General features: G+C 43.7%; 6 protein-coding genes across 6 annotated transcripts; 3 read left to right on the top strand and 3 right to left on the bottom strand.

Moving 5' to 3' along the window:
* Nucleotides 1-1,673: 1,673 nt before the first annotated feature.
* Nucleotides 1,674-4,217, top strand: O0I10_005613 (uncharacterized protein; the record flags this gene model as incomplete). Its single annotated transcript, XM_058485651.1, has 10 exons — nucleotides 1,674-1,688; nucleotides 1,748-1,817; nucleotides 1,894-1,917; nucleotides 1,971-2,050; nucleotides 2,115-2,264; nucleotides 2,333-2,397; nucleotides 2,460-3,456; nucleotides 3,520-3,692; nucleotides 3,754-3,863; nucleotides 3,916-4,217. 10 exons carry the CDS (start codon nucleotides 1,674-1,676, stop codon nucleotides 4,215-4,217), a joined length of 1,986 nt encoding a protein of 661 aa, XP_058343486.1.
* Nucleotides 4,218-4,850: 633 nt separating this feature from the next.
* On the top strand, nucleotides 4,851-5,577 carry O0I10_005614 (uncharacterized protein; the record flags this gene model as incomplete). Its single annotated transcript, XM_058485652.1, has 2 exons — nucleotides 4,851-4,941; nucleotides 4,997-5,577. 2 exons carry the CDS (start codon nucleotides 4,851-4,853, stop codon nucleotides 5,575-5,577), a joined length of 672 nt encoding a protein of 223 aa, XP_058343487.1.
* A 640-nt stretch (nucleotides 5,578-6,217) lies between these two features.
* Nucleotides 6,218-7,663, top strand: O0I10_005615 (uncharacterized protein; the record flags this gene model as incomplete). Its single annotated transcript, XM_058485653.1, has 6 exons — nucleotides 6,218-6,260; nucleotides 6,338-6,412; nucleotides 6,531-7,170; nucleotides 7,238-7,389; nucleotides 7,460-7,550; nucleotides 7,609-7,663. 6 exons carry the CDS (start codon nucleotides 6,218-6,220, stop codon nucleotides 7,661-7,663), a joined length of 1,056 nt encoding a protein of 351 aa, XP_058343488.1.
* A 255-nt stretch (nucleotides 7,664-7,918) lies between these two features.
* O0I10_005616 (uncharacterized protein) lies at nucleotides 7,919-8,864 on the bottom strand (the record flags this gene model as incomplete). The annotated part of the gene is made up of 3 exons (XM_058485654.1): nucleotides 7,919-8,208; nucleotides 8,280-8,515; nucleotides 8,578-8,864. The coding sequence occupies 3 exons, from the start codon at nucleotides 8,862-8,864 to the stop codon at nucleotides 7,919-7,921; spliced, it is 813 nt and encodes a 270-aa protein (XP_058343489.1).
* Nucleotides 8,865-9,240: 376 nt separating this feature from the next.
* On the bottom strand, nucleotides 9,241-10,902 carry O0I10_005617 (uncharacterized protein; the record flags this gene model as incomplete). The annotated part of the gene is made up of 9 exons (XM_058485655.1): nucleotides 9,241-9,314; nucleotides 9,376-9,750; nucleotides 9,803-9,873; nucleotides 9,931-9,996; nucleotides 10,056-10,162; nucleotides 10,224-10,450; nucleotides 10,512-10,587; nucleotides 10,641-10,760; nucleotides 10,849-10,902. The coding sequence occupies 9 exons, from the start codon at nucleotides 10,900-10,902 to the stop codon at nucleotides 9,241-9,243; spliced, it is 1,170 nt and encodes a 389-aa protein (XP_058343490.1).
* Nucleotides 10,903-11,807: 905 nt separating this feature from the next.
* O0I10_005618 (uncharacterized protein) lies at nucleotides 11,808-16,400 on the bottom strand (the record flags this gene model as incomplete). The annotated part of the gene is made up of 9 exons (XM_058485656.1): nucleotides 11,808-12,043; nucleotides 12,109-12,225; nucleotides 12,286-12,351; nucleotides 12,405-12,455; nucleotides 12,519-12,597; nucleotides 12,664-12,739; nucleotides 12,797-13,661; nucleotides 13,720-14,302; nucleotides 14,370-16,400. The coding sequence occupies 9 exons, from the start codon at nucleotides 16,398-16,400 to the stop codon at nucleotides 11,808-11,810; spliced, it is 4,104 nt and encodes a 1,367-aa protein (XP_058343491.1).
* Between the last annotated feature and the right edge of the window lie 1,079 nt (nucleotides 16,401-17,479).

The following is a 17,479-nucleotide window of genomic DNA, read 5'->3' on the forward strand; positions in this document are numbered from 1 at the left end:
ACCAAACGTCAATTTCAATAAACTTTGAACTTATGGATAGCGTTACTTTCTTTTTTATATACCACGTTTTGTTCATAATGCCAATGCTTGCTTTATTCTAATCCAGTCAACAATTGCCAAGGTGCTTCTACATCGCTATGCTGTGTATCATTTTTTAAATCAGCGGTGATCACGTGCTCATACCGCATTGTGTCATTTGGATCAAAGGATAATGGTACATGTCACGGGGCGTATTGGCTAAGGCTGATGTGAATCTCTAAAAGTAATCTTGGTCGAACACTGCCTTATCCCCAGCATTGACCATTGGTCCCGCGTATATGCCAATTATTCGTTCTCGTGAAGATCATGCACAAAGGTAGGACATGTACAAGGAAATTGGATCCATGCGTCATCCATGTTCACACACACACACACACATCCCATCACATCCTACCAGTTGCAAAGTGATGGTTTACTCTTTTTGTTGTTTTATTCTCGGCCATTGCAAGTAACCATGCATCAAGCTGAAACCATCCCATCCTCAGATTTCAACAAAAAAGGGCACAGACTTTGAAATGCAGCTGCTGTGTGCACCAGTATTTTTCGGTCGCTATTGGTGGTATTCGTCATGATTGCTGATGGGGGTTGTACGGTTGTGGAATATAGGTAAACGGTGACATCGGTACTGTATCCTTAATGTCATCTCCTTTTTCATGCTCTTGTTGACGTGCTATCTTCATACTTTCATGGAACTATTATCATTGAAGGCCGTGTTCTCTTTTCTTTCTCTCTCTCTCTCATTCAAGTGATGATAACCAACTCTTTTTGCCATCAGACTTTTAAAAAAAAGATGCATCGATCTTGAGACCGAGGAGGTGGGGGGGGGAGAGGGAGGATACATCGAACGTGAAGCTTTGGAAATAGTGTCTTTGCCTTTCGGTCTCGGAGACAAAACGGTCATAGGTAAACCGCTTCAATGGAGCTCATCAGGAACATCTGCATGCAAGGATGGCGATCATGAGGACATACATTAGGAAATGGCTGCTGGTATGGTGATGAGAGTAGTAAGTTTGGTGATATACAAAGACGCAAAATAAACAATAGTTCCATATTGCAAAACGACCATAGAATGATGAAGTTTAATATGTTGGGATAAAAGAAACAACCGAACTATAGTAATGGTAGCCATGATGGTAGTAGTGGTGGTAGCGATAGCAACGGGCAAAGTGGGGGCATAGCAACGAGAAGGGAGGAGGAGGAGGAGGATGTGTGTGGCATGTCGAATACACAACGCAACATCACCCAAGCAACCTTCTTCTCAGCGGCGGTCTGTGACTGGGTTTTCAAGATTTCTTTTATAAAGCGAGAGGGACATTGAATCAAGGGGAGTTTGCCTTTTCCTTCCCTTGCTGTGTTTGCAGCATCTGAGAGTGAGAGAGATTTTACAAAGGGGATCGCAGCTTGAATTTTTGCTGCCTATCGCGTTTTCTGTTGACCAAGCTTTACTTTGCTACTACTGCTACTGCTGCTGCTGCTGCTATTACTACTACCACTAGCTGGCACCCCCTCTTTTCCAACAACCCTCCCCCAAAACACACACACACACACACACACTACCACACCTCCTCCCTCCACTGATACCAATTCCCATTACTACAAGCATAGTCTCTGAAAAGACTTTTAACGACGACACCATGGCGATCGATGACGTATGTTAGTTTCTATCTTTTTATTCCTGCAAGTCATACTAATGGAGTTAGGGATATAGGATGCGTGCACTATCTGTGAAGGAGATCGCTCGACAAAAAAGAACCCAATCGTATTTTGTGATGGTGAAGGTAAAACACTCAGCTCTGCCCTTTTTGGATCATTCTCTAACTTGGTCTCTTTTATTCCCCCTCCCACAACCGATAGACTGCAACATTCCAGTTCACAAAGGTAAATTGCTACTCGATTAACCCGCTATTCGTGGTCGTAACCTTCTTTGGTAGATTGCTATGGCGTAGATCAGGTACCCGATGGCGAATGGTTTTGCCAGAAATGTGAAAACAAGCGACGCAATAAGCCAACAGTAAGTCGCGTTGACATACGAGACAACAACACCAATAGGATGCTCATATCGTTTTTGTTATTAGCGTATTCGATGCTGTCCTATGCAAACAGGTGCATTCAAGCTGACAACAAAGTCAGGGGATTTCATTCATGTTGTGTGTGCAAGATGGAACAAGTCTATCGATCATCAACGAGAACCCTACGATGTGATCCAGAGTGAGATCGATAAACATGTAAGTACGACTACTTTTCTAAATATCATTCCTTGTTGCTTACAATGGGGGGGGTGGTCGTCTTTTAGGAATGTTACAAGTGTGGCAACAAACAAGGCATTTGCATAAAGTGTGAGGAAGCTTCTTGTACCAGGTACGGACTGAGAATCAATGCGATCGGCAACATTGTTGTTAATGCACATGTATGTGTAACAGATATTTTCATGTCACTTGTGGTGTCAATGCCGGGAACATCACCATCACCAAAAACATCCCTGATGATTATTCACCTCGTTGCACTGAACATCAACCTCAGGACGCAAATGATAAACGACCCAAAAAACGCTATGGTTCTGCACCCACACGCCGACGAAGACGATTGCTTCAAAAGGAGTTGATTGATTCTGAGAGCAGTGAAGGAGAAGATGATATGGATGAGGATGACGACCATGATGAGGATCACACTGAAGGCGACAACGATGATGATGATGATGACGACGAAGATGAAGATATGGGGACATCATCATCCATTCGAGGAAAAAAGAGGAGCAAGTCACGATCCAATCCATCCACCAAACGAAGAGCACCCTCCATTCCAGGACGAAGAATGCCTGCTGGTCCTTTACATTTATTCTTGAGTGATCAAAGTGATTCTGATGATCATATGGGCACCACCGCAGACAACAAAAAATCACCCGCCATGACACCCCGCAGTGACTCTTCTTCTGGCAATGGTCATTCATCATCACCCGCTCTATCAATGAAGGATCGTCTCGAAGCAAAGCGTAGGAAATCAGAGGTTGAAAAGGCAAAATCAGCATCAATGAAAACCGCCAGTCCTTCACTTGCATTGGATACCACAAAGCCATCATCAAGTATGGGATCATCATCACCTATGACTACTTCTTCTACTGCTGCTGCTGCTGCTCCTCCTCCTCCTATGACACAAGCTGCTGCTGCCACCACCACCACCACCACTGGAAATCAACCCATGTCATCGCAACCACAACCACCACAGCCACAGCCACCCTCTTCTTCTTCCAATGGTCAACCACCACAACCGTATAAGCAAAAGCTTCCCAACAAGGGTCATTTGATGCCAAGCCAACGACCTCCCACACCTAATGGCGGTGGACCAAAACGATTCGGCAACTACCATCAACCTAATACACCAACTGCGCCATCGGGATCTGTGATTAAAAACTTGGAAGAGGTGAGTAGTAGTTGTGTATGCAATGTTATGTATTGCGTGATACTAATTTGGGTCTTATCAAAGATTGAAACGGACATTTTGGCACAACGTCGCAATGTACAACCACCATCAACACCTACAACCCCTGCGGCACCACAGCCATCTATACCCCATGCGAGCACTGCATTTGACGATGTTTTGAATGGTATTGAACGTCGACATGCTCAACCGGATCGCAAGCCTTCAATATATCAAGGGTAAAGTATCATCGTCATGATTATCATTGAATCGGATTTTCTTAACCATGTGTCTTTTTAGACCAAGGAAGTCGACGACGATAGATGGTTCCAATGATGCTACCGAATATCAAAAATCACTTATGCGAAACAAGCTTATGGAGGTGCTTGACGAGTTTTATCCAGGATCACGTGAGTTTTGTGGGTGGAAGTACAATAGCGTGGTTTACTAATGAATACAAAGAACGAACAGCAGCAGGGCCAACAGTTGCCGAATTACAACAACGTTTACAAGCGGCCAACCAAGAAAATCAACGCATGCGAGAAGAAAACCGACGACTCTATGATTTCAAGCGATGCGTGACGGATGTGTTTGAAGGACTCCATGTACGAGCACCAAGCGGGTTATCCTTGTCAACCGACACAGTGGAAGAATATGTATATGAGTTACGGTCCATGTTGCTAAGGATTGGGTCCCTTCAAGAAAACGACATGCGACGTATCACGGATTATGTGGAAGATATGGTTGGAAGAACAACACATTAGTCAATCTCATCACACACACATTCAATCATCATCACCCACCCACTTGCTTTTTATCTCTTTGCGGAAACCACACCTTTTGCTTTCATACTGTATTGTATAAAGTTGGCCATATAGATTGGTCGATCCCTTTTTCTTTCTATATCATCTCCCATCAACAACATCATTCTTTTGCACGATCCCATTTGTCAAATATAGATAATTTGAACATACAATCAATGGCACTTGCTGGAAAGCGGGATTATCCTTACGAGAATGCTTATTGGGCAAAGAAGTCATAAAAACATTACAGGAACCGGTGAGCCAATCCAGATCCACGGTCGGGGCGATCCCTTTATTGTTGTTATGTACCTCCTCCCCTTCCCCCTTGGGAGCAAAATAATGTGCTTATCCTGTTTTATTGATATTGGCCGCCATGTTTACATATACACGCTGAGCTTATTATGGGACACTACAGGGTGTTGGTTTATTGCCACCTCTTTTGTTGCTGGGGTTGCCGGGTTTCAATGACGTTTGGTCTAACAACGTGGTTCATAATTATTTAGATTTTGTGTCACGCAGTATTTAATTTCACAGCGATAGAATTCTGTTTTCATTTCTCTCTCTCTCTCTTGTTTTCATATTAGCTTCCAAACAATGAGCGACTATCGTTATCGTCAACCTCTCCCAGGCCTTACATCAAAGCGCTCCAAAACACCACAACCTCTTTTTCAAACACCCTATCAATGTAAGTAGTAGCAGTGATTGAAAAAAGATCCATGGTATACTTATTGCTATTATAGTCGGACGATCTTTTACGGGTGATCATTCATCAGCGGTTGCTATGGCTCGTGAAGAAGCCTTGAACAAATTGTGTGGTTCACCAAAGAAGCCTCCTTCTCCCAAACGACAACCACCAAGAGCTTATTGTCCTCCTTCACCTTCATCATCATCTTCGTCATCATCGTCATCCAGGACACGTCTTCCACCACTACAACATGAGACACCTCATCATCATCATCATCCATTGTATCATCAACGGGTTGAACCCTCATCATCACGCAGCTATAAACCAACAAGCAGCAGCAGTGCCATGTATCATCATCATTACAAGCATCAACATCCTCGATCCTCTCGTCCAAAGGTATTATCATCGGATGACGAGGATGATGATTTGCCATTGATTTACACGCTATCGCCACCAAGATCACCATTACCTCCGGTGTCGCCTGGTCGACACCCAATTTCCCAATCGTTAAAAAAGCTCAGTGGTGCACGTGAGTTGAATCGAAGATCACAAGATGACGACAACGACGATGAAAGTGACGATGACGGCATACCGCTAGCGGATGAAATGCGGACCATGATGCGTGTACCAAAGTAATAATACGCGGCACGACGCTACTACTAGTGCTTTTTCATTTCGAGATTTGCAGCATTCCTTTTTTTCATCATGCATCATCATATCTTCATTCATATAAATAAATCCATTTTGCATTTATTCTTCATTCATTCATTGGTTGGGTTAGAGCCATACATTAAACTTGGAGCATTGGGCACACATTTATAGCTGACACACATCACCACATTCCTGCTGCTGTAAATAGAATACTCTGAGATCCATCCCAAAAGTGTTTGAAACCATGCCACTCAGCTTGCGTTTTGTGTGGTGTACCTGATCATGGACATTCGAGTCATCATACCCTCTCTCAGGGCACTAAAACAAGTTTTATGAACATCCTCGTTTACTTGGTCCAACTCATTCATAAGAGCTTGGATTATATTATTGTGCAGGGCAATGTTGTACAAACATCAGCGCGCATGTTGCACAAGAGAAGCTATCGTTGTTTTTTAACCGTGATCAACTTTTTTTTTGTACTTCATTCCATCTTTTATTCTTCTTTCCCTTCCTTCAACAACAAACTACTTTGTTACTCGGATATCATCCTGAGCCGCTACAGCGATCCTTTTACAGTCATTAATACATCATTCCTTTTTAATAATATCATTGCTCTTTGATCACCATGAGCCAAATTATTCTCGCCACCAATTCACCCACGACGCATGGTAATTCACCTTATCCTTCAATGAATGCAATGGTTCGATCATCCACTCACAGATCTAATGATGATGATGATAAAAAGTAGCAGCGGCAGCAGCGGCAGCAGCCTCGTATCGTGCTGAGCAGCATCAACAACAAGCATTTCACGCGTATCCAGGTAAATATAGGCTCCTTCTTTCTCCTCCCTTATTTAAGCTGGCCCGCTTGATTGGCTGGCTGATATTTGGAAAGTGCATGGAAAAAAGAGACTTATGTATGAATCTATCTGCTACTAGGTTATGGCGGTTATGGTGCTGTACCAACAGCCACCCCATTGCAATACCCACCACCCGTTCCCATTCCTTATCCAATGACTACAGCAGCACGTTTTCCTTATTATTCAGAACCACCCATGTCACCTCATCATCACCACCGTGCTACTCCAACGGTTGCACCATCAAGTCCCGATTCAGTGCCCGCTTCTTCATCAGCAGCATCGAACAAGGATATCTCGCAAACGACATCACCCAACAGTGTGGGTGCAGCAGGAGGAGGACCTCTCTCCACACCTCATATTTTACCTTCACAACAACCCTTAGCTTATCGACAACATGATCAACCCCAAGCCGCTTTAGTGACACCCCTTTCACCTCGTTTCTCAAATGCCACCACAGAACGTGTCAAAGAAACCATCGCTCGTGCCAACTCGGTTCCCATGGAATTCTATCATACCGAGTTTCTTGAATACTCCAAAGAAACCTATGAAAAGAAGAAACAAAATGCCTGTAAACGCAACAAGCGTAAACGATCAGCAGCAGGAACGAGTGAACAATCATCCACCACAACATTGGAAAAGAAACAAAAATTGGATCATATCTCTGAAGAAGAGTCTACTACCGGCAACGATGATGATTCGGTTGTAGAAGATGAAGATGGGTAGGTTTTTTTTTCGCTTTTGACTTTTTGATGTACGAGTAATAGTAGTAGCTCACACCTAATGTAGACAATTAAATACGGTGGAGATGCGTCGACAAATCCATATCCAGTCGGAACAGAAACGACGTGCTCAAATTCGAGATGGATTTGATGAGCTACGCAAGCACTTGCCCGGTTGCAACAATAAGAAAATGAGCAAGGCAGCATTATTGACACGCAGTAAGTCAAGATGTGGGATCTTTTTCAAAAAAAATCAGTCATCCTCATTCATCCCCATTCTTTTTTATAGCCGTGCAACAGCTTCATCATTTAAAATCCACGCAATCGGAATTGCTTGAGGAAGTCGAAAGACTTATGCAAGAGAATGAAAACTTGAAAAAGTAAGCAAGCACTCTCAAAGGCCACCTGAATGGGGATATTAACAATCAGAAAATGTAGGTTCCAGCATGGTATTCTTCAACGTCAAGCAATGGAAAAGATGTGTGCCATCTAAATCTCCATCATCATTTCCCATTCAAATCCTGTTGCTTCATGTATAATTCACCTTTCACACACACTTTCAAGTTGTACTCTCTACGTAGCTCCCTTGTAATCCTGCAATCTTTCAGATTCCCCCTTCCTTTTTTTTGTTTCTACATTTCCTTTTTGATTTCTTGTACTTTAGTAATAGTGACTTGTCTGCTCCAAAGGGCAATGAACTTTAATACAATCATAAAAATGCACCCTCCTTCTTCTCCTTGTATCTAAGCTATTGATCCTTCTTTTCCTCTTCCTCGGGCGTGATTTGCTTTTGTTGTTGTTGTTGCCATCGAGATGCATAGCTGCGATAAACAATGCCTGAAGCAAAGATCAAGGCGCTCCATGCATACACCTCTTCTTGTTTGAGCAAGGGGAGATTGAGAATTTGGCATACGGTTGGGTTGGTCATTGCTGTATAAAAGGTAGCTGTGGTGAATGCTGTCTTCATATCAATGGAAGCTGTTTGTAACAAACGAGGCGTCGAGAATGACCATTGGGCACTGGTTAACCGGAAAGCATCTATCGTATAGATAAGTCATCCTTATCATCACCTTCATGCATTATTATCCGTTATCAACAACAACACGTGCCTACCCAAAGACCGCCGCCACAGCCACTGAGAGTGCCACACAGGATTTTGGCCACCCATTTATCTTGGCCTAGTTCGGGGTTCAGTGCCACGCCTTCAATGCCGTTTCGAATGACGGATGAGGTACGCATAACGCCATCAGCTGCCGTGAAGAGTTGCTCAACAAATGGGATCGAAAACAGATATTGAAGAAATTGAAACACGTATGGATTCGAAAACATCAACCAATAAGTTGTTCTACACATGGAGTCATTGAAATGTAAGTAGGACTACAACAAGGATACAACTATATACTTTACCCATAGATACCCCAGAACCTATTGCTCTTGAGAATACCAAGGGGATCGCCACGCAAGATAGCCACCGTAGATCCTCCACCAGCAGCCATCACTATGGTCGCAAGTAACCCTTGTCCCCACCCTATCGAGGCATGGCTTTCACGAAGTGCATTGCGGTACGTGTAGTTGATGAGAATCGCATGGAGTATTTCCAACATGGGCAGACTGACACCGAGAGCAGGAATGTCAAACGAGATAGCGCTCACTCCAAATACAATGTCGACTAGTTTTTCAGTGATGGCTTCCATATGTTCAAGTTTGGGAAAGAAAGAAAGAAATAAACCGCGTGTGTGTGTGTATGTCGAGAAAAAGATCAAGCTATGATTGCCCTTTTGTGCTACCCCTTTGGTATGCGTTGCCATGGCACCTGATGTTTACGATGACACACACGTGACATTGCACATTATTGTCATGCTACTATTACTACCACTCGCTGAACAGCCAATCAAGTGTGAGACTATTGAAAAACCAGTATTGAGGCTTTTTATTGCTTTGATGGCGATGAGGGTGATGAGAATGATGATATTACTGTTCAGCAGCAAAAGTGAATTACTATAGGAACACACAATGGGGGGGTGGATGGCGGTATAAAAGGTGAGGGAAAAGGTAAATGACGAGTAGTTCCTAGGCACCTCCATTACCAGGTCCTCCTCCTCCTTGCTGTTGCTGTTCAAAGAAGGCAGGGTTGATGTACATGCCTATCAACGTATGATGAGTTATATAGATATATATATGACATGCGTTATTAAATCAACGTACCACCATTACCAGCAGGTCCACTGGCACCACCACCACCACCCATCATTGGACCACCACGTCCCATTCGATGCATAAATTGTTGATTGCGCATTGCTGCCATACCACCTCCGCCGCCACGACCTCCTCTGGCAACGCCAGCCATGTTCATCATGTTTTCAAAGTTGCCCATAAATCCTCCACGTGCTGCTGCAGCTGCTGCCATGGGATTAAAGCCACCATAGGGATTCATGTTCATATTACCAAACGCTGCAGGATTGAAATTCGGCATCATTGGATTAAATCCACCACCGGCTGCTGCTGCATTGCCCATCATGCGATTTGTATTTGCACCACTCATTCGCGTATCTGGTGTTCGTTGAGATTTAGACGAGGTTTCTAAAAATCTATCTAAGTAAAACGATCGTTCATCATCATCACCCCCTCTTACCTTTGGGAATATGCTTGAATGGATTCGTGGATGAAGTAAAAGCCGTCGCAGGCGTTTTGCCATCAATGACACTAATACAATCCATCAGCCCCTATTGCTCTTTGTTTTATATCATCATCATTACTTACTTGGTGTCCATTGCCTCTTTTGCTTTGACGGCTGCATCAACGCTCTTAAACTCGAGAAAAACGATACTAACCAACCAACTTGAATCAGCTTCAATCCCTTTTAGATAGACTCCAAAAGCACTTACCCTCGTGATTTCCCATTGACTTTTTGTTCGAAAAATGTAAGTTCTTTGAGCTCTGGATCCAATCCTTTCTGAACGAGAGGTGCCTTGACTTCATCATCATTGACATACTACAAGGTAGGTAGGAATGAGCAACCATGTTTTCTTATCAAAAGAGGAGGGATGATGTACCCATGCAAGTTCACCAAGGTAAAAAGCGGTTGTTGGATGTGTCACGATGCCTCGTAAAGAAGCCATGGCTTGTGGTAGTTCAGCAGCAGCTCGCCTTGATGATGGTGAATCGCCACTTGTGCTGCGTGGACTTTGTGTGTGTGTGGATACGGTGGTGGGAATCTTTTGTAAGGGTTGCTGCTGTTGTTGCTGAGATGTCGTCTGCTTGGGAGTATTGCTGCTGCTATCTATATAAACATGTTGAGGTTAATATCCCAACTCCCTTTTGATTGAGATACGCATGCATACCTGATGATGGATGTCGTTGTTGTTGTTGTGAGCTGTCATTTTGGCGATCATGTGATGTCCGTTTCATCTTCTCTTTCTTTTGTATCATGAATAAAGATGATCTTTATGCCTTTCTTCTTCCATTCTTACCTTGTCAATTTCTCCAAAGTCCTCAAATAGATCATCATCGTTGGATGCCTTGTTCAGCTTTTGACGTTTTGCTTCTCTTGTAGTGGACTCTCCAACGATTTCGCCCAAGATATCATCTGACTGAGAGAGAGAGCCATTCGAGTCAATCGACAAGATGTCCCACCACCATTTCATTTCGATTGTAGTAATCGAAGTAGTAAAGTAGTACCTGAATACCAAGATCAAATGTATCATCGCCATAAATATCGAATTCGTCGCTCATTCTGTGCAGGAAACAATGCAAGTGATAATTATTTGGATGCAACTATACAGGATTTGTCTATCAAAAAAGACAAACATAAGACAGGAATGTAAGAAATACAAAGAGAACAAGTGTGAGAATAGAACAAAGGATAAAGAAGAAAGAATACAACAAGGAGTAAAAATGGTGCAAAGAGAATAAAGGAAAAAAAGGCTGTTGTTGAAAGCTATCCAAGTATACGTGTTGTTGCTGTTGCTGCTGCTGCTGCTGCTGCTATATCATCCTCGCACAACTTGACGATAACAACCACCACCTTGTCGACCACTATCGACAGATGATGTCGTCGGATGCACACTCGATGGAATAGAACTCGTCATGTCGATCGATTCAAGCTGGCGCATTGGGTCGTCAAGGTCGGGTGGATTTCAGCATGTGGTAGCTCAAGTGAAAACACACAAGGATGCAATACAACATGGTGACAAGAGAAAAAGAAAAGAAGATAGATAAAATAAGTGGGAGTTAACTAACCTCCACGGACCAAGCTGGGGTTGTGTGAGTGTGAGTGTATGTGTGGGTGGTGTGTGTGAGAGAGAGAGATAGTGCGTGTGTGAGAGAGGAAGAGTGTGAGTGAATGCGTTAAAGCTGAGAAGCAACGTGCTGATACAGCTGTAAATTCAATAACCGAAAACCCAAGTATCCTTGTTTAGTCACTTCCCCACATCACCCATCACCCCTCTTTTCATGTAAATAAAGAAGATGAAATCCATATTGTATGCGACTTGTTGGATATTATTGTACGAAAGAGAGAAAGAGAGCATGAATTTTTTCCTAATGGCAACAGGTATAATATAAAAAGTGTTGTGTGTGTGTGTGTATGTATGCATATAAGAAACATCCCTTAAAAGACAACATGATGGTAGTTTAACTTATTCAACCGCACTGGATTGTTTTCTCGCACTATGGCGTGAGCTATAAAGCATCCATTCATGACACAATGCCTGATCCGGTGTCATCCGTTTCCGAGGATCCCATTGTAAACACCGATAAACAAAGTCAATGAATCGACGATCGCTACCACGAAGAGCATGGGAGAGTGTTTTTGTGCCTGGTCGACGGCGTTTTCCTTTTGAATTGGGTATAATGCGTGGATTGCCACTTGAATCTATTTCAAAATGAAGAGCATAAGGACTCCCATCCACCCATCCATGTCATTCATTTTTTGCTTACCGAAAAAGAGTCTCCTACGTGAACATTGTTCGATAATGTATCGGCTTGGCACACCAAGAATTTCCATGATGCATCCTAGCTGTTCTTGCTCATCCTCACCAGGAAAGAGAGGTGTCCCTATAGACAATTTGCATGGTGTTAGTATGTGATTGAACCCTTGGGTCCTTCTTTTTTTACCTGTATAAAGCTCAGCAAGAATGCAGCCGAGACTCCACATGTCAATGGCTGCGTTGTACGACATGCCTGCAAGTTCCCTTTTAGAAAAAACCTCTTCATCCTTTTACTGCGTTGCTTACCAAGGATCACTTCAGGAGAGCGGTAGTATCGGCTTTGGATATAGGTATACACTACGGCAAACACAATCAATTTAAACACTCTCTCTCATCGAAACGATGTCATACGCATCCTACCTCGGTCATTCTCGAAACAGCTGCTACCGAAATCGATTACTTTGATAGTACTTTTGGCGGGATGTTTGAGGAGAATGTTCTTTTTAAAACAAAAGCGTGTCAATATTTGGACCACCACACACATACATACATAGAGACAACTTACTTCAGGTTTAAGATCACAGTGGATGACGCCATGCTCATAAAGTAAACAGAGCGATTGAAGCAATTGAAGGTTAAATCTATAACGGGTATGAGCCATCATCATCTCTTTGCGTATTGCAACCATGCACTTTTACCTCTTGATCAAGCTCAAAGAGAACCCTTTATAGTTGTTGGCTTTGATGAATTCATACAAGTTGATGCTGAGACACTCGCATACGATGCAGAGATGATTTCGAAACACAAACGAGTCGGTCAAGCGAATGTTGTGATGTTGATCATGGGGGTCCCATTTCACCAGATCCTTGAGAATGTTAACCTCGGTACGCGCTTGTGCATAAAGACGACGCTTATTCCTAATCATCTTGATAGCCACTGTCGTCTCCATCTTGTGATCGTAGCACTTGATCACTTGTCCAAAGGAACCACAACCAAGGATGTCGATGATCTCATACCGATACGCCAAATGATCTTGAGCGATAATGTTGTAGTCACCATGTTCATCATCATAGCCAAAGTTGTTGGTGGGGTCGTCAGGGACAGCCATATGCTTTTCTGCATGATGGCCAACAAAGTAGACTTGGGAATACTCTTGGATTTCAGTGTGCTCATAAGGTGATAAAAACGCAGAATAAAATTTGATGGCCGTGGTTGGACTTTTGGGACCAGGTAAGCCCACAGCAGCAATATCAGCCAATTCCTTATCCCAAAGAAGCGTATCACTGAGACGTGCAGGTGATCGTATCATGGTAGGACTATTACTTTCTTCATTCAAAGAGGCGGCAGCAGGGGTTGGTGAAGTGGCTGGTTCTTGTCGTTTGGTGGTATCGTCATAGACACTCAAGCGTGCTGCTGCTGCTGCTGCTGCATGACGATATTTCAAAGGCTGATAATGATGATGCATCACCTCTTGGGTATAGGATGTCTCTTTGGTAGGATGCTCTGTATGTTGACGCACCATGGCTTGTAAACGCCCTTGAAGACTCATTGCACGATTACGTTCTAGAAAGAGAATACGTGTGAATGATGTGGGATGGGTACCTTTGATATGTATACTTACGAAGATCATTGGCAGGATCATTGTCAAGAGTTGATGCCATTGAACCCTTTCGACTGCTTGGCTCACAAAAAGAGGCTGTTCTACCATGGTCATTGCTTGATGCAGCAGCAGCAGCAGCAGCAGCAGCCATACCACTTCCTGAACTCATTCTTCTTGCACGAGGGGACATTGAAGGTGATGATGGTGATACGCCATCTTCATTTGGATGAGATGTCTTGTTCCCAGCAGACTGTAAAGCATGCAATGCACGTGATCTTGGCGAGAGCACATCGATGGCACTATCACGTTGTGATCCAGGAGAATGCTTTGATGATGGATGATGATGGGCCCCAGTGATAGCGACATGTAGTTGTGGCAACTCTTTTCTTGTCCTTTTGATGTTGTTGTCATCATCTTTGGGTGTTGATGCTTCTTCCTCACTACTTGCAGAATGACCACCACCGCCACGTGTTGATGAACGAGATCGAGATGACTTGGTACGTCGTGTCCCTGGGATGTTGAGACGAATAGGCTCCACTTTCATAGGTGGTAAATTCAATGCTTCTCCAGGGGGTGGTGGTGTTGCTAGGCTACCTGGCAATGTCTATACATATATATAACAATGAACAACCCCATTATTGTAAACCATCATCATCTCTTCTTCATTTTACCTTGCGTCGTTCTTGTCTTGCTGCAGCTATTTTGCGTACAGTGGCTGCTTTCGTTGTTGCAGCAAATGCTTCACGTGCAGCATCTGATTTCTTCCTCCAATCCTTTGCAGCATCCAAAGAAACGTCTGTGGGTACACCTTCTTTCAAGCTTTCGGTACGTGACATGCGACGAGTCCTTCTTCTCACTGTAAGGGCTGAATCATCCATAGCCACAATAGACTTTTTGCGTGTTCGAGCTGCTGGACTCATTGATGCAGGTTGTTGTTGTTGTGCTAGCATGGATCCTCTTTTACTCATACGTCGATTCAAATCAGGTCGCTTTGTTGTTTGAGATCGTTTGCTATCATCCACTTCTCCTGGTGAGCTTGTTGTTGAAGGTGATCCTTTACGAGAACCCGCTTCACTGCTACGACGACCATTGTTGCTGCTGTTTTTGGTATCCACTTTACTTGCACGTCGACTCGCTGCTGTTGTTGTTGTTGTTGTTGCTGCTATTGAACGTCGTTTGGTTGCAAGCATGGTGAGTGATGATGCCTCATCATTGACGTTGGCAGTGGATCGACGTCGTAACTCTGCCAATGTAGGTCGACTGTAACTTTGTGTATCATTGCCACTGCGAGCTGTTGTTGCTGTTACGGATGCAATGGATTTGCGACGTCGTTCAGTAGTAGCTGTCTTTGTATCATTCTTTATAGGTGATTGACGTAATATAGAGCCATTGGATAAAGTGCGTCGGCGTGTCTCATGAGATGTAGGAAGATTAGCAGCAGGACTAGTGCGTGTAGTAGTGGTGGTATTTTTGGCTGTCGTGGTTGTAGTAGTAGTAGTGGTGGTGGTCGTCTTTTCCTTTGTACGTCGACGAGCAGCTTCTGTTGTTGTTGTAAAAGTGGTAGCTGTTGTTGATTTTCTTCTATTTTCAGCAAGTCGATGTGTTGAAGAAGTTCTTGTTGTGGGAGCGGGTGGTGCAGATTGACGATTATGTTGTTGTTGTTGTTGTTGTCGTTTGGTAGCAGCATCGGAAGACAAACCGAGCTCTTGTCTCACCTGCCTACGTTTCACAGCAAGCACATCTCTCAACACAAAACCTGTGCCGCGTTCCTTTTCTGGATCGAATGTTTTGACAGGCACATTACGTGTAGGCTTCGGCCCGTTGTTGCTCTTGTTATTATATCCGTCATCTGTGTCACTGGGCCCATGCTTAGTGCTTCGATCAGAAGATGATGATGATGATAAGGAGCTAGTCTCATGGTTGTGATGGGGACTGTGACGAGATCGACCCAATGTCCCACGTCGCTGTTGTTGTTGTTGTTGTGTAATGCTCTCTGTGGACTTTTTGGTCTGAAGACCCCGCAATCCACAGCCACCGACATCATTACTACTACTGCTACTCTTGTTGTTGATGGCTGCTATCCTTGCTGCAACATTGGATGAGCCATGTGACATTCGTTTGGATTGAAGAAGGCTCGTGACAGTGGTGGTCGCTTTGTTGTTGATGCGATTCGTTGCTCGTTGCTGTTGTGGTTGTTGCTCGGATTCATCCGCCATTGTTGGTCGTTGTTGACGATTCGTACATGACTTTCGACGTAATGAATTGAGGGCTACGGAACTTTTCCGACGTTGATTCTTTGCTGCTGCTGTTGCTGTTGAATCATCATCCAATTGAGCAAATGCTTCATAAATCCCATTTTGACTCATGCCAGTATCAGCAGCATGCCCATTATGCATCAATTCCTTCAAGGTCGTATTATGCTGTTGTTGTGGAGTGGTTGCTGCAGCGGTGGATGATTTGGCGTAGCATGTTCCTCCTATCATGCTGCTGGTGTAACTTTGTCTCCTGCGACTATCCTTGGAAGCAATATTCGTGGTATTGGTGGTGGTGGTTGTAGTAGTATTGGTTGCCTTGTGTGCTGATTGACGTCGTGTTGATGGCTGATGATGATCATAAAGCGGTTTTCGCGCGACATAACCCTGCTGTTGCATATGTATCCAAGGCTCGGTAATGTAGGTGTCAGTAACGGTCGATGATGACATGAACAATGCGCTTTTGTTTCGTCACGCTTATAAGGAGGTAAAAAGTGAGTGAGTGGATGAAAGAGAAAGATGCAAAAGTATATAGATGTGTGTGTGTGTGTGTGTGTATAAATGTACCTCAAATAATCAAGTCGTACACACCGAACGTGGAACCGAAACAGCAACCGAGTAAAAAGCAACAGGCCAAGTTGGAAAGGGTCAAGTGTATTGTATCGAACGGCGTATGCAATCTCAGTGGTAATAGATGACTTGTCCAATGGACGCGAAGACACTGGCAATCGTGACAAGAAGCAAAGGGATCAAATTGGCAGGATGACAGAGTCGATGGTACTGAAACAATCAAGGTCCCAAGAAACGAGGGGAAACAGAGAAGAGAATAGTGTATATGGCCTCTCTATCACGCTACGGTGCCCTTTTCTTTTCACTGATAGCAGTAGTGGTAGTAATGATACTAGTAGTAGTGGTAATGAATTATGATTAAAGAAGAAAGGAGGGCTCAAAGTCCGTGCTTGAGGAGGTTTGTCTCTTTACTTGCTCAACATCCATCATCACAGTAAGTGTGTGTTGCAACAAACACATACACACATACACCTTATTTGAAACCCAGAGTAAGCTGTCAGGTGGTGTTTCCATGTGCAATGATGACTCTTGAGGATGACATCCTCACAAAATGTAATCCTACCACTAAATCAACTCGTACATGACACCTTTTCCTTCACTTGTCAATCATCATCATCATCATACGCATGACCAACATTGTTGATGATCCTCCATCGTTTCTACATCACACACACAAGTAATGCATGCAATTTTTATGTTTCCAAAATCGGACATGCCGTGTGTTTGTACAGCCCATGCGATCGGTTATGCATCAAACTAGTCTCTTGGAACAATCCAATTCCCCATTGAACAATAATAAACCCATTTTATCACGTGCCACGACGCTTGCTACGTCCTTACATGTTGATCGATGCGTGCATTCCTTCTCAAACGCATCATCATTACTTGATGCCGGCCTGTGGATACTGTAGGTTGCTATGGATACCACCAAGATGTTGTTGCATAGCAACCCTGCTTAC

The sequence above is a fragment of the Lichtheimia ornata genome (genome assembly GCF_029851405.1).
Source record: "Lichtheimia ornata isolate CBS 291.66 chromosome Unknown scaffold00023, whole genome shotgun sequence".
Lineage (NCBI taxonomy): Eukaryota > Fungi > Mucoromycota > Mucoromycetes > Mucorales > Lichtheimiaceae > Lichtheimia > Lichtheimia ornata.